General features: G+C 42.3%; 1 protein-coding gene across 4 annotated transcripts in view; it reads right to left on the reverse strand.

Annotated features, from left to right (window-relative positions):
• Positions 1-15,136, reverse strand: part of Robo1 (roundabout guidance receptor 1) — a 370,504-nt gene extending 355,368 nt beyond the window's left edge. For 2 of the 4 annotated variants that reach the window (XM_027412416.2, XM_027412415.2), the window contains exon 1: positions 14,443-15,135. In XM_027412416.2, coding sequence (XP_027268217.1) covers positions 14,443-14,497 — 55 coding nt within the window. In that variant the 5' untranslated portion in view covers positions 14,498-15,135. Of the gene's footprint in view, positions 1-14,442 lie in introns of all 4 variants that reach the window. The other 2 variants (XM_027412417.2, XM_027412418.1) reach the window with 2 other exon arrangements.
• Positions 15,137-17,191: the final 2,055 nt, after the last annotated feature.

A 17,191-nucleotide genomic window follows, 5' to 3' on the forward strand; every position in this document is an offset into this window, starting at 1 on the left:
CTAAGGCCATTTGCTTGTTTTTTTTTTTTAACACTAGAATACAAGTTTGTTACATTCAGTCATTCTGGTATCTCCTTGCAATTGTTCACTTTCTTATTTCTAAAAGTATACAGTTTTTCTTCAAAAATGAGTAGGGGTGGGGGGTGGCACATGTTTTAATCCCAGTACCTGGCAGGCAGAGGTAAGCAGACCTCTTTAAGTTCCAGGTCAGCCTGGTCTACATGGCAAATATAGGGCCAGCCAGGGCCACATACTGAGATCCTTACTCAGACAGATGATGGATGGATCAATGGATTGATCAATTGATCAATCGATAGATAGATAGATAAAAGAAATAAGTATTAATCAGGTCTATTACTCCCGATCAAAGCAAAGGAAACTCATAGCCCAGCTCTATTCACTCCACCACTTAATAACTCATAGACAGGCCTATGTATCGGTTATAAATGATTCATCCTAGACCCTCAGAGTCTGAAAGGACACCTGAAAGAATATGTGTAGGAAATCATGATGTACATGGGTAGGCAAGGGGAGTTTTGTACAGGATGCTAGGGAAACAAGCCCATCAGCTCAGCACTCAGCATGTGGACCAGGTCGCTGAAGATTTCCAGAGGACCCACTGTATACATCCACAGGAACTGTTCTGGAAAACCGAGGAAAAGGAACCTTCACTAGAGCATCCAGGCAGAGCATCCCCAGATACAGGAGACAGCTTTCAGAAAAGCCAGTGTGATGAGAGGGGTATTCACAAGACCCAGGTGTTTCCCTAACTAAGCAGGTCTGCCATATATGCTAATCAATAATGCCTATACAAACAGGTATTTTTTTCATAAGAAAACATACAAAATCTAACATGTCTATGGTCACAAAGAAACAAGCATTTATATATAAGGAAGTGAAGGAAACAGACTTCTGGTCCCAGAGCTGACAAAGATCTGTTAGACTGAGGCAATGCAACTGCAGCAATAATTTCCAAAGATATGTGGAAATCACAGCCACCCTTTCCTGGGCTGAAGAGTCTGGTTATTCTTGGGAGGCTATTTTGTCAAAGTATCGGCTAATGCTCATCTTTAAACATACCTCCTGTGGACAATGAAATGCCGGGGATGGCTTCCAGCCTCAAACGCATCTGCTTGACTTGCTCAGGGCACATTACTGCTTCTGACCTCTTCCCTGCCCGTGCCTTGACCTTCTCCCACTCAGAAGTGATTCCCTGCCTCATGCTCGTGAGCAGCTCGTATTATTTCTGAGCTGCAGCTCTCGAATTTAGCATGAGGAGAGCTGCCCTGATGGATGTCTTCCATGAGTAATGTCCCTAATGATCCCCGATGGGACCCTGCCATATTATTCCCCCACAATGAGCTGTTCAGACACAAAAAGCAATCCCGTGCACTTGGCAGTGAAATCAACTGAAATTTAAAAAAAAAGTCTACATGCAGAATTTACTTACATCTACCAAGAAATAACCTAGCTATTGTTGGGAGGTTAAGGGGAACAGTAAATGAAGGTCTCCTCATATATGTAGCTTTAGGATATATCTTGACCACCTGAGCAAATTAGAATACCTATGCTGCTTAACAAAATCTTCCAAATGGTATTTGACAAACATTTATGAATTATGCACAAGATTCCTCACAGAAACGTTAGATATAGTCTTCAAAACCATGTATAAATCAATACTTCACAAATTAAATTACACTTGCACTGACAAGTCAGTCTGGGGATGTTTCATTTTCATGTCTGGTTAATATTCGATAGGAACTGATTACCGACTTTTCGATTAAGCTTCCCTCATGATAATATTTCTGTCAACCAGCTAATGATCTGTAAACAAATAATGAAAGGAAAGGAAGTGAAATCTAGGATAGGATCTGGCAATAAACCCTTGCACAAGGACACACACAGCTTTTTGCCACAGCCACGATTTTCCCTGTTTTTCTTGCTTCTGTTTCCTTAATGTGTTTTCTTAGCCTGGAATTCAGTGCAACACAGTGAGGTATCTCTTTGAAGCAATCAGTCAACCTTCAAAACTGTGTTGATCACCTCTCTTCTAATTCAAGACTATAATTATTTGTTAAGTTCAACAGAGGCTCCTGGTTTGCCAAGGACTTAGGGTTTTGTGCTCTTTGTTTGTTTGCTCTAAGACAAAAGAATAAACACAAACAGTAAAACTGATGGTTACTTTGCCTCCATTCAACAAATAGAATTTGTAGAGTGTAAATAGAGCCCAATAAAGGCGGAGGCTTTAGGTTAAATAAATAAGCCATTAACGTAACTAGTTAACTAGTTGTAACACAATGAGGAGAGGCCAAGACTAGGAAGGAGAAATCCTCTAGCAGAGAGAGTCCTGTAGGGTAGCAGCATACATCAAGAGATAAGTCAGGCCTATGTGGACATAGTAACACTGGAGCCACAAAAAAAAAAATGGTGACCAATGGACTGTATTTGTTCTGAGGACTTTCAGTGTTGTTATTTCATTATTAAGTTAGACACTAATACACCATCCATCACCTGGGAGAATTTAGTAAAAGGGTTTATGACTTCTCTGAAAACAATTTGCAAGTTTATCTACACTCTTGTCCTATTTCCCCATAGCAAGCTCTAGCTAACTTTGCCCGGTACCTTATTTCAGCACTTTCTTCCATATGGAGGCCCTTGAGTAGACAATTCAGTTTTCAGCCATTAAAAACAATCATCAGACAGAAAACAGAATCTCACAAATTCTGTTTTCTTTCTTTTTTATTTTCTCGTGAACTGTGAATTTTAGTCTAAACGGCTTAGTAGGGAAAGATCACCTAATTTCTTACATCATTTTAAGTCTCTGGATCCAGGAAAAAAATCATTAGAATCTACATAATGTAATAACTTTTTGGTAAAATGAAAGATACAGGAGAAAACTGAAAGCTATATGTTTTCTACATTTTAAGTTAAAAAAAAGAAAAGAAAAGAAAAGGCCATGGATTCTTCAAATAATGAGGATAAAGAATCCTCAATCTATCTTTTAGGGCGATCTCCATGAAACAAATTAAAAGCATCAACTGGGCAGCTAGATGGATCAGTGGATAAAAGCCTTGCTGTGTAAGTATGATGACCTGAGTAGGATTCCCAGGACCAGACCCTGTACAAACATCCTCAGACCTCCACACAAGCACCAACGCATGTGCATCATACACCACACACACAAGGATAGCAATGATTATTTTACAAGAACAATAATAGGCTGAGGATGGAGCTGAGATGAATAAAACGCTGTTTTAAAACTCCATTACTATTAAACAGGTAGAGGGGCTAGAGAAATGGCTCAGTGGTTTGTGAGCACTTGCTGCTCTTACAGAGGACCTAGGATCAGTTCCAGGGGATTCAATGTTTTGTTCTTACCTCTGTGTGTACATAAATACACACACACACACACACACACACACACACACACACACACACACACACTTAAAAATAAAAGCAAAATAATAAACAAGCAGCATTAAAAATGGCAGGGTGCAAACAATGAATGCATGTAAACAAACTTATTAGGAGATATATTTTAAGACAGGGTAAAAACCTTACAGTGGGACCAGGGACCAGTGAGATGGCTCAGCAGGAGACTTACATGGCCTTAAGCATGATGGCCTGCATTTCTTCCCAAAAGCCACACAGTGGATGGAGAAAATAGACTGACAGAAGTTGGACTCTGACTTCTCCAATCCCAGATTGGAATGTGTTTGCTCACATATATACATATATGCATAGATAAATATGTACAAATGTTAACTTAAAAAAATTAGGGTAAGATCCCAAGTCTCACTAATGAGAGGGCATCAGACATGCTACTGCTTTATCCGTGGCATTGAATAAGAAACTGGAAGAAAGGTTAGTCTATCTTTGAGACTTATGTCAAGTCAAAAAACAGAGAAGAAAATATAAATCCATGACTCTAGCCATACCTTTACAAATTACATTGGGTGAACTACCACATAGACCTGAGAAAATCACCCTTAAAAAACAATGTAAGAGCCGGGCGGTGGGCGTTGGTGGCGTACACCTTTAATCCCAGCCCTGGGGAGGCAAAGGTAAGCAGATCTCTGTGAGTTTGAGACCAGCATGGTCTACAAGAGCTAGTTCCAGGAAAGCCTCCAAAGCCACAAAGAAATCCTGTCTCAAACCACCACCACTCCCCCCCAAAAATATTAAGGAACAATTTAAGAGTCATGGGGAAAAAGATGTATTTAAAATAACTTAATTTTTATTTTTTAAGAAGAATAAGGTTTCTACAACACACTGCCTACTTCTGAAAGCATGCTGTTTTTCATAAGGACTGCAGACTCACTCAGGGACCACGGTTTTTGCTTCTGAGTATTATTTATTTTTGTTTGCTATGAACCATGTCATTGCAGAAGGATAGACCTTAAAGAAACAGCTGTCACTAATTCTAACACAGCTCCTCCTACCCGGTCATCAATGACAACTTATCACCAACAAAGCATTTATTTCCAAACTCAAAACAGCTCAACTTCAATGGGCATTTTCTCAGAGAAGTTTAATCCCTGTGGGGCTGACTTAGACTCACCTATGGAACTACCAAAAAACTCTTCTGGGTCTTACTATTTCAACTTTATTCCCCAAACTGGACAGGACTAAATTTTCCACAGTCATGCCATGTTTGTAAGGGAAGTTTGTGAGCGATGGCAAGTAATACCAGGGTGATTTCCTCTCTGTAAGCTATCATTTGCAGCATAAGAGAGGAGCAGACAGTACACACAAAGAACTAAGGCCCAACAAGGAACTAAATCATGCTGGCATCAACAGTTCAGTTCCCTACAGAAACAAAACAGACAACCCAAGCATCCTGATGAAGTAAATGTATTCCAAAGTGTTTAACCGTGAGGAGCAAGACTCCTGACACCAGGCAAGTTGCTTTCAAATCCTCACTCCAACTCACTACCTGATGATAACCAAGAGCTTAACTTTTCTTGACCTCCTTTCCATATTGATGAATGAGGAAAGCAGCACACATTCCTTCTGAATGGGCTGCTTCAAGTGAGAAGATAAGACATGTTAGCACTTGGCCAAGTAGATAGTGGCACCCCATAAACTTCTGACTTTATCAATACCACTATTTTGGTCAGAGATATTGCCATGGGCTCCTCCTTGTCCTTCGGATTCAGTGTACACAAATGAGCAAACACGGCATCAATTCATCATTTAAGGAATCATTTCATTAATAATGCTTGTGTTTTTATCATGTGAGAGAATGTTTACTATATGCTTCTAAAAGAGTGATAATCTCCCAGCAGTTAAGGACCAAACATTTGATTATATTTCCTTTCCTTTCTTACCACATTAAATCTAATGGAAATCTGTGCTTACACTGCTTTTCTGTTCAATCCGAATTTGTGGAGACAAAAAGCAGCGGAGACCTCAAAGAGGGGCAAATGTGCTTCGCATATGCAGAGCTACCCAAAGGACTTCTGTCCTTTGGCCATGCTATTTGCTTAGGTTGAGGAACTTAGTGCCTGGAGAAGCTCATTCACTTATGAAAGTAGTAGTGAGTTTAATAAATAAAAGCTTGCTGGGGAACTGGTGCTTCTCGGCCCAGGGGAGGGAAACACCGATGTGTTTAATCGCCCACAGGCTGTCTGAGGTAGTTTACTTTCTACACATAGCTTGCTAATTGAATGGTCTGGAGTGACTGAAATACTTCCCAAACCAAGAAGCTGAAGTTTAGAGTTACCCTGAGGTGGGTAGTTAACATGTACAAATGTGCTTTCGCTCACTCTGTTAGACGAGCAAGCTCCATTTAGTGATGCCTGGGCATGATAAAGGCCCCCTTCGAAAGCAAGCCTTAATAAACAAAACCAGCTTTAGATCCATGGAACTAGAAGCACAGGTTGCGTTTCCTATGGAACGGATAGGCACATTGCTTGAGCCAAGTTAGAATTTAGTCCATCGCTACTTTCAATTAAAAAAACAAAAAGGTTGAAGAAAATTCATATACTAAAGCAGGAAAAATGGAACAGAACACAGGTCATTTAGGTTAGGAGATGAAATTATGAAACTCTGTCTATCTTGCTAGCACTATCTGAAGCTACACTGGTATCCATCTTAAAAATTATACCAGTATATGCTTTTTTTGGTTGCTGTGGCCAAACATTGACCAACACCAAATTGGAGAAGAAAGGGTTTGGTTTGCTTAGGGGTTGGCAGTCTGTCTTTGTAGGGAAGCCAGGGCAAGCTCAAGGCAGGAGCATGGAGGCAGGTTCTAAAGTTGAAACCATGGAAGAACACCACTTGATGGAATACTGCCAGTCTAAGTTTCAGCTACCTTTCTTATATGGCCTAGGGATGGTATCTCCCACAGTGGGCTGGGTACTCCTACTTTAATTACTAATCACAAAAATGTTCCATGCCTACAGCCAATCCAATGGAGGCAATCCCTTAACTGTGGTTCCCTTTTCCCAGGTATGCCAACTTGACAATGGAAGCTAACTATAATAGACACAGAATCACATTCCTGGACAGAAGTTCAATTCTGGCCTCTGACTCCCCATTCCCTACAGTTCAGAAATGAGGATAAGTGGATTATTTTTTTCCATAATGGTACATTATTAACATTCCTGGGCAGTAGGCTCTGAACTCTTCGTGATATCTGAGAGTCATCTCCTGTTGTTCATCAAGCTTACAATTCAATGAGGAGATGGTAAATACCAGAAATGATTTTTAAAGTATCAAATAGGTACACCTAACAAGTAGTCTTCAAATATTTTACATTCAATGGGGAATCTGTAGGGAGGTGGCAGTAAAAATCTCCACCTGAAGGTGGAGAGTTGGCTCAACAGCTAAAGGGAACTTCCTGTTCTTGCAGAGGACCTGGACTGGGTTCCCAGAACTCACCTCAGGCAGCTTACAACTACCTGTAACTCAATTCCATGGAAGTGGATATTCTCTTCAAGCCTCTGAGAGCTCCTTTAGGTACATGGTAAACACATAGAGAAGCACACACACGTCCACATAAAATAAAAATGCATGTCTTCTTTTTATAAATTGAGTGCCTAATTGTCTCAAACAGAACTCCTCCCAAGTAATTTAAGGGAACTGTCCTGAGAATGTCCCTTCCATAGCTGACAGTGGGGAATTGTTCCCTGTTCTCAGGGCTTCTGATGCTAGAAAAGAGGAATAGATTTCCAACTGGATGCTTTCTAAAATCCAATCCAAAGGATCTTTGGAAGTGTGACAATGAATAGCTATTGCAAGAAGTTCTTTTCAAATATGCTGGGGTTTTTTGTTTGTTTATTTGTATTAGATCCTCCAAATACATTGCCTTATTAGTAATCAAGCAGATTACTTCCTATAAGATACATGTCAATCAATCACTTGGCACTTAGCAGGAACCACAGTACTCTGTTGGCATCTGCTCATATCCACTGATGGTGCTTTCAAAGCTTCATGTAAGTATCTAACTGGTAGGCAGGCATTAAAACTATAGGCTAGTTAACGTCAGACTCAATTGACTATTTTACAATTTGTCATCTATACATATAACCCCTACAAAGCAAAATGAATGAAACACAAGCAGTGGCTGTTCTTTTCCAACTCTAAGCTATGTGCAGCTGTAGTCCTAATGGGACTTCTCTCCATGAATGAAATCAGAAATATGCACAGACATTCTGTTCAAAACACTTCTTAAGTGTAGAATGGCCCTTCACAAGATGTGCATAAGCCAAATCAAAAGAAGTTAAGGAACTTTGTAGTAGCCAGTTTTGGATGATGGGTAATGAGGCGTGGCTCTCCCATGAAGGAAGCAACATAACACCACCCAGTGTTAGAAATATCGAGAGGTGGGAGAGATCAAAGCTGCCTCCCTGTACACTATAATCTTTTTTTTTTTTTCTTCCTCTTGGTGAGCACCAAGATTGAACTAAAGGGCTGAACGTGGAGGTGGAGAAAAGGAAACCATTCTCATCCAGAATTGTAAAAGAGGTGGTCTTTTGATCTCCACAGGATGACAACTTTATTGGCTACGCATAAGCAGTTTCTAGCCAGCTGATCAACCAGGTATTAATGCTCAACCCTTCCATGATCAGTAACCATGAAGTGAGGCATCCACGAACAGCAATCAAGCAGAAGGCTCATCTACTGCTAAATGAGTGCCAGCCCATAGCTCACCCAGAGGGGAAGAGCAACCACAGGGGAGATGATTGTCTCTCTGCAGGCTGGTCCCTGACAAGTACCAATTATGTGCCTTGAGAGTCAGAAAGAAAAATCTCTCCTGAAGTGTGCATGAAAGAGAACAGCATTCATTTGCCCAAACACAACTTGGGATCTATATGCATCTGTACCTCCAGCAGGCCGTGTTTTGACATACATTGAGTCCCCTACTTTCAGCCGAGATGGGATCAAAGCTGAATGCAATCTGGTTAGATGTAAAGACTGGACTTTCTTTCTGGGTGATCTAAAGGTTCAAAGACCATTTTCTTAATGACAGGAAACATAATGTCTCCCTTTCAAACTCTCAAGTGTTCAAACCACAGTCTCCCATGGGGTAAAGTAAAAAGGTGATTGAGCCATATATATATATATATATATATATTTTACCTTCAATTCTCTTTTTCAACTTGGACAGTATTCATTAACAAGAGTTTGGAACAAGCCTGGGTCACATACCAGCTTCATCCACATTTCCCAACTCCTCAGTGATGTCTCTACAACTATAAATAAAGGTAAATAAATATCTAACCTACAACACCACCTCTGCCATAGGACTCTTACAAATGTTTCATTAGATCGTGATGACCTTTTAGTAAGTGACATTTGGAGATATGCACTCCTAGACGTCATCACAAGTTTCCTACCTCATCTCAGCACTCAATCTCACTCTTAAGTCACCTCCTCCTCCTATCACGTCACTTACCTCCTCTAGGAAAGGCTGTGATGATGGTTACTCTTTAGTGTTTGCTCCTCTGCAGCTATGAAGCAGACAATAGTCTAAAGTCTTATGAACTGCAGTGTGAAAGAAACCCCTTCACTGCGCTGTAGATTTGAATGAGCTTCTGAGGCTTCTGCTTTAATAAAATGTAAGAGCTCTAATTCTTTACATAGTTGCAAAACAAAGCACAGACACTGGTATCAGATTTTCATAAATCCTTAGTCCTCCTCCATGGCTTCTCCTGCTGTGTGTGGTCAAGGAACATGGCCAGAGTCCACTTAGAAAGAACTATACCTTCTACGTCTACTCTGCCCTCCCCTTACTCCCATCTCTCTCTCTCTCTCTCTCTGTGTGTCTCTCTCTCTCTCTCTCTGTCTCTCTCTGTGTCTGTGTCTGTGTCTGTGTCTCTGTCTCTGTCTCTGTCTCTGTCTCTCTCTGTCTCTCTCTCTCTCTCTCTCTCTCTCTCTCTCTCTCTCTCTCTCTCTCTCTCTGTGTGTGTGTGTGTGTGTGTGTGTGTGTGAATTATTGCATGGTGCTAGGGATCAGACCCAGGGATTTGCATAAGATAGGCAAGCACCCTACCACTAAGCTACATCCCCACCTCACATTTTCTCCATATATTTTAACTAGATTAAGGGCTAGGCCTTAATCCTGGTGTTTGAGACACAGAAGTAGGCAGACCTCTGTGAGTTCCAGCTAGCCAGGGTTACTTAATAAAACCCTGTCTCATACAAACAAAACAAGCCAACCAACCAACACCTTATAATTACAGATCTGATCCTCTACTGCATTTCTCTTAGCTTAGATTTCTATTTTCTTTTCCCTTTACCTTTTCTCAGTTTACACATTATATAGATTACCTTAGGCCTAACATTGATTAACTTTAAAAACAAAATCCAGTTTTCAGGGCAGTTTACAATTCTGTGTTAACAACTGGACTTTTTTTTTTTTTTTTTAAGAAATTAAGGGCTAGAAAGATGGTTCAGCATGCTTTTGCTATGAAAGTGTGAGGACCCAAATTCAAACTCTCAGAACCCGAATAGATATAAGGCAGAACCTCTAACCCCAGTGCTCCAGGTGGCCTAGACAGTGATTACTGAGATTTGTTGCCTGCCAGCCTTGCTCCAAGTTCAGTGAAAGAACTGTCTCAAAGGAATAAGGCCTAACAGGATAGTATAGGACCCTTTATTTCCCAGCTGGCCACCCTGTGCACAAAGTCAGAAACACTCACACATATCTGCATCTACCCCACTCACATACAAAACCAAATTTTCAAAATTAGCATAAATCTTGCCTTAGCATCTTTTTTTTTTTTTTAATTTACTCATTTAGTATACAGTGTTCTGCCTACATGTATGCCTGCAGGCCAGAGGAGGGCACCAGATCTCCTGTGGGTGCTGGGAATTGAACCTGAGTCCTCTGGAAGAGCAGCCAGTACTCTTAACTTCAGCATCATCTCTCCAGCCTGCCTTAGCATCTTTTCTGAACACAGAAGGTACCAGATGAGGCCTCAAACACTTAGGTCCTTCATTAAATAATGTTTTCCTAAGTTTCCTTCCAATTGCACTCCTGGAACCCAGCTATTTTTCCATTATAAACATTGTTATAGCTAAAATCTACTCGATATAAAAAAGAAGTAAACAATTGTCAAAGTTAGTTGAAATGGAGTGTTTTATACCACTTTGACAGAAGAGTATTTCATGTGTCATAGTAAAACTCAAGAAAAAATGTCTTCAGGTCTAAACATTGGCTTTTACAGCAGCTCAACCACAAACTTTAGATGTCAGAGGACCCATTATCAGGGATAGAGACATTTTTAAAGACATCAAGAATTTAGGTATTTATATCTAAAATCAAGCCAGACTGTATGTTTAAAAAAAATTTAACAATAATAATACACGGGTCAGCAAGCCAGTCCAGCAAATAAAACAATATGCCAATATGAGTATGATCTCAGGACCCTTGTACAAAGGTGGGATTTGCTAGCTCATCTGTAATCCTAGAACTCCTGTGGTGAACTGGGAAGCAGAGATGGGGCTCTCCCAGAGGCATGTAGCCAGTTAGCGCACAGTGCACAACACAGCAGAGCCAAGAGACAGGGCACCAAAAGGGTAGAAGGGAGAGCCAACTCCAGAAAGTAGCCCTCTTACTTCCACGTGCACACCATGACCCGTGAGCATCGACAGACAGACAGACAGACAGACAGACAGACACACACACACACACACACACACACACACACAGACACACGCACACATGTGCGCGCTCACTAAATAATGGTACATTTCCAAAATTTAAAATTATTCAACGTGCGTTAAAGTAACCAAGCCTCAAGTGGGGAGGGACAGGGAGAAAAAAAGAATGAAGAGCTAGAGGGGAGATACAAAGAGAGGGGAGACACTGTCCCATGGAATGAAACTTACCAAAGCTGTGTAGAGAAACATGCCTCCCCAGAGAAGAAAAAGGGCACCTGGCAATTTACACTGCATTTGAAATTCAGATCTCACCCTAAGTTTGATAAAAGTTCAATCATTTCTTCACTTGAAAGCAAGTTACTAAGCCAAGGGCTTGTAGATGTTATGACAGAACATGTGCACTCCGTTCAGGGACAGACACCTCACTGTTTTGTTTTGTTCTGTTTTCAGAACAATGGTCCCCAATGGTCCTAACCTTACTCAAAAAAATATGTATCCATAGGCAAGAACACAGGTAAACCAACTAATTAGATGAAATTCACCTTTTAATATGAATTGCCAAAGAAGGGCCCACTTTACACCCAAATTCTTGCTTCACAGAATCTGTATTTTTACAGCATTAAGTTCTTTTTAAGGCTATAAAAGCAAACACTCTCAAACTTAATGCTCAATATGCCATCAACACACCCAAATAGAGTTGATAGTCTCTTTGAAGAGAACTGTAGACTTTGTTAAATTGGCAGCCAGTATTAAAAACAAAAAAGGAGAGAAAAAAAGAACTGACAATCAATAGATGCTTTTACAGGTTAAATCTTGTCGAAGGCGCCTTATCCCCTCAGTACACTTTGATTTATTTAAGCTCACCACATTTCTCTGAAATACACTCCATTAACAAGTGCTAGACTGTGATCTCAGGCTGGAGGCAAAACATGAAACACAATCTTTCAAGAACTTCATTCATTCCCTGACCAGGTGTGTTGGGTACATCCAACTTACTAGTTACTTACCTAACCCTGCCAAAGGGGTGTGTGTGTGTGTGTGTGTGTGTGTGTGTGTGTGTGTGTGTGTGTGTGTGTGTGTGTGTGTGTGTGTGTGTGTGTGTTTTAAATCAATCACAGTGCTTTACAACAGCCTAGGGTCATGAAATCACCCCAGGAGTCCAGTGGTTTGGCCTCCCAAGTTCAGACTATGAGTATAAGTTAAAGCAAAGTAATAAAAAGCTTCAGGTAAAATGTGAGTGAGGAGGAACAAAGCCACTTTCTGGTCTGGAACCTGGCAAAGTAGACAAGCAACACTAGAGGGAAACCTAAGGGCTACAAAGTCAATGGCTCACAAACAAATTAAATGAAGATGAAGCCTAGAACTCACGTTAGCGTTAAGAGTCTAAACATGCCCCACATGTATTCAAATTGGGATCTCAGATATTGAGTCCTGTTCAAATTATTAAACATGAGCGAAGACTCCACCTCCCCACACACATATGAGGACAGAATTTGATGGCTGACAGGACAAGCTTTCAGGGATACCCTATTAGTGTGACCCTATCTTTAATCTACAGCCATGATAAAATGTCCCAACATACACAAACTCAGCTCCAACAGTGACTAATGACCATTAATCCCCCTATCTCAGTAATCTTCCCCCCAGTCATTCATCACACTGACACCTTCCTTTACACACGTGAACAAACTTTAGCAGAGAAGGTGAATCAACAAAAAAAAAAAAAAAAAAAAAAAAAAAAAAAAAAAAAACTCAAAGGTATCTGAGGCTGTAAATTAAACCAAGGGGAGATGGGGGGGGGGGGATTCAAAAGCCAGATAGATCAGATCTTAATATTTTGGATTTGCATCCATGGCTCAGAATGGGGAGTGGGGGACTATTCAATCATCTAGATATGCAAACTGAGAATAAAGGCTGCCATACAGAAAGGGGAAGTTGGAAGTGGGGGGAGAAGGGCCCCCAAAGAGTTGGTTTAATCTTCTCATCCATCCACTGTGACATAGATGAGATAGTCAAGGCTGAAATTTCAATTTTTGTTTTCTTCAAAGCAGCAACAACTTAGCATGTTTTCTATTTAGCTTAGTTCAAATGTGCCTTTCAACTTTCAGCTAAGGAAATATCTCAGGAGCTTACATTCTTTTAGGCATTTATTTGCTATCTTTTATTTCTTGTGGGTTTTCCTTTTTTTTTCCCTTCCTTTTTGTAGCCTCTTAGCTTAAGGGGAACCTTTGATCTAAACTTAAAGAATCACCATAGACCACAAATGTTCAAACTAGCCTCAACATTATTTCATAATTATGCAAATTATGTGACTCTACATTCAGGCCCTGATGCAACTTGAAGCTCACTCAGTATGTGACTATAAGGTTGTGTGTGTGTGTGTGTGTGTGTGTGTGTGTGTGTGTGTGTGTGTGTGTGTGTGTGTGTGTAGGCCTGAAACTGGATCCATGACTGAAATCATAATTTACCAAAAGGGAAGAAACAAAAGTTGAGTGCATGCTTCAGTCATCCATAGTTGAAGATTCTTAAGGCGTGCAGGAAAACTGTTTGCAAGCCCCCCACACTGTGCTTTCTCTTAGGACAGAAGGTATCTTAAGCCTCGTCTTTCCAGTACTTCATATGGAGTTGCAGAACTATTTAATTCATCCTAAGGCAACCTTCTGTTCTGTCTGGCCAACAAGAACATCCAGGCAACTTAACTGTTCCCTTTCAGACACTTGCAACCACCCGTTTCCCTTCTAAGCCCAGCCAGGCAGTGGCTAGTTTAGATCCTACCATGAGAACGAGTTATTTCCTCAAGTTTCTTCGGAATCGAACTTAATTACAGACTTTGGTTTACATAAAACAACTTCTAACAACCCCCTGAGCTGGAGTGGATTGGAGGAACAGATTCTGGATTCCTGGGAAGAGGGGATCCTCTGCCCCCCACAACTCCCCCCTCCACTCCAGCACCCCTTAGGATTCCTCAGATGGATGATACTCATTTGGCCTCATCCCGGGGACCAAAATTCGGGGACAACCCGCAGCCTCCTCCCACCCAAAAGCTTAGACAGGCGTTTGCCCAGAGTAAGCTGGGCGTGCCCTGAACTTGGTGAAAGCTACTAGGAGGTTTGGGGTGGTTTCAGGGGAGTTTGGGATGATAGGCCAGAGGGACAACCTCAAATGGGAAAAGAAAAACCTTTTCCTGGAGAAGTTCTGGAGGGTCGGGCCCCTCTGGCCTTAGAAGGCAGAGGTCGCCAAGAGTCAGTTCAGGGTTCAGGGTTCGATTATGAAAAGTGCAGTGAGGACAAGCAAAGGGGATCAGGGCTGAAGAAAGAGGGCGCGGGTTACCTGAACAGAGACATAGTAATCCAAAGAGGTAAAAGTGAGCAGGCTCCGCGATCATTGTCCTCGGGTGGGTCCTGCATACAGTCTCATGCCAAGAGAAGGGAGCAGAAGCGGGGATCTCCAAATTTATGGAAGCCACACACCATACACCCCACACACAAAGGCTTAATATAAGCAACGTGAGTCAATCCGCCAAGAGTTTGCAGGGCAGTTTCTCGTCGACCCCTCCGGAGGCTTGTCAATCCCTCGGAGCCCTTTGCAAAGAAAAATTCCAAGGTTTGTCTTCTCTGGCCCCCGGGTTTCCGAGGAGGCTCAGCCACTTCCAAGGATCATCCAAGGGGAACAACAAAGAGCCGAAACGGAGGAGCGGTTTCCTGCCTCCACAGTCTTGCTGAGCCTCCCGGCGTGCGCCTCCTCAGCGTGTGCCCGGGCGCCGCTAAGCGGCGATTGCAAAGTTGGGGTGTGAGAGCAGATGAAGAGGTGCCCCCCAAAAAGTGCTCCTTCGTCTAGAGGAGAGCCAGTCCGTAGCCGGCCACCCCCCTCTGGCGGTGATTGCAGTCAAGGTAGCAGCAGCAGCAGCTGGAGAGGGCAGTCTCGAGGTTCACGGGGTGCGCCTGGGTGACTCCGTGCGCCAGGAGGGAGCGAAGGGGCGGTACGGCGACAGAGGCTGCCTGGGCGGGCCCTTGTTCCCATCACTCGCGGGATGCGGAGAGCACGGGGGACCGCACCAGGACCGCGGATGCAAGCGCGCCTTCCGGGCGCCCCCAACCAGGCGCTGCACTCGGCATCGCTCCGGGTCCTGTTTCCACAGGGGCGCGCCGAACGCACCTCCAAAGCAAGCTGCAGTCCAAACTTCCCGGGGTGGCTGCTCTCACCCCCGTGCTCCTGGAAGCTTCGGAGGGGCAGCTCCTCCGGGAGGCCGAGAGTTGGTGAAGAGACGCGAGCAGAAGGAGGAGGAGGATGCTGTCTGCTGCCGAGGCTCGCCCGAGCTCCGCCCGGGGCTGCAGCGTCTGAAGTTTCTGCTCTCACGCTGCCTCCTCTCGGCTCGGCAGCTTGTGGGTTTCCCCCTCAGTCCCAGCCCCGGGTTTCCTCCCTTTCCAGCCCGGCTCCGGAACCTTTAAAGGGGACGCGCGATCCCTGCCATGTCCTCACTGGCGCTGCTCAGACAAGTTCTGCTTGTTAATATTTCCATCCACATGCCCAGAGTGCCCAACTGCGCCCTCAGGTGAGATTACGACTACTCAGGAGCAGAAATCTAAGTGAAGGAGAACTTGTCTTGGGTCTCCTGCCATCAGAGTCTCCCCTGCACCTTTTTTCCAAATGGAACCTCCCAAACCAAAGCCTTCAAAAATCCTCCAGGTCCCTCTTAACCTCTTCTTTACCGCTCCAGGGGACTGCAGTAAACTTCCAAATAACTTTACCCCTCTCCATTCTCATTAAATAAATAAACAAACACAAAACTGGTTTCATCTTTCAGCAAAGAGGCTTTAGGACAGAGCGAATGGACAATATCTAGACAATATCAGTCTATGGATACTCTCTTTTCCTTGAATTTGCTGAGGGTTCCATAGAAAGGTTAAATTCTAGGAGCGAGGGGTTAGGTCTTGGACCTTCATTATGTTTACAGGAGTCTCTTCCACTTGGTACCTTCTACATAGCAGAGAGTTAACAGTTAAAGAAGAGGAACAAATTGGGGAAGGCTACATATATTCTAAACTTTGCAATGATGGCCTGCTAAATCCCAAGGTATCAGGTACCCGTTAGCTATTATTCCTGTGATCACACCAACTTTATTCTCTCTCCTAAAAAACAATGGGGACTGTGAGGCTACCTCATGATTAGGCCAACTATGCCCAGTGTAAAATATGCCTGGGATAGTTGACAGAGGATGTTTTCGTGAATTCGTTGTTCCCTTTTTTTTTTTTTTTTTATTACATATGACACACCGAAAACCATGTAATGTATGCTGAAGGCTCGGTAAACATAAACGGTAGGTGTTGGCCATTTACAGCTATTGTTTTTATTAACGTTACTTTCTTCAAAGTTATGATATATGACTCTAAGCTGAATACTTAGCACCTTGGCCTGTGGCAGGTAGCATATGATAGATCAGGTGAAGAGGATTTGATCCATCGTGTGTGTGTGTGTGTGTGTGTGTGTGTGTGTGTGTGTGTGTGTGTGTGCTGTTGTACTTTTCTAGTTTTCCCTGAAGTGAGTGCATGCATTAGCTAAGTAAAGTACAAGTTTAAAAGAAGACTGTGTGCTGATTTTGGTCATGACCTATGAACTCAGAGCAACTGTCTGTGGGAAGAAACCCAGTTAACAGCACCCTGCCTTTAAAAGTGAAAGACAATTTTAGCCTGAGAAAGCTGACTGGAAACTCAGTAAACAAGCTGTGATGAGAATTCAAAGAGTCCAACCAGAATCTTTTCAGCAATAAAACCAGGAACGTGCAGTAAATGGTAAGAGACATACATTGATTTGGTATCTGTGAAGAGATATTTAGTGAAGAACAGAAAATTACTTTTTCTTGGAATAAAATGTCCTTTTAAGATAAGATAACTTAGGAATAGGAAATAAATAAGCTTAGTGTGATGGAGAGCAGGAGAAAAAGAAAATCCACAAATCTCCAAGTTATTTAAGTGAACTTTAAATAAAGATTTTGAAGTTCCATCTAGTGAGGGATATATCCTTTCTTTTTTTTCTTTTTCTTTTTCTTTCTTTCTTTTTTTTTTGTTTCCTGACACTCGAT

The sequence above is a fragment of the Cricetulus griseus genome, chromosome 4, assembly GCF_003668045.3.
Source record: "Cricetulus griseus strain 17A/GY chromosome 4, alternate assembly CriGri-PICRH-1.0, whole genome shotgun sequence".
In the NCBI taxonomy this organism is placed as follows: domain Eukaryota; kingdom Metazoa; phylum Chordata; class Mammalia; order Rodentia; family Cricetidae; genus Cricetulus; species Cricetulus griseus.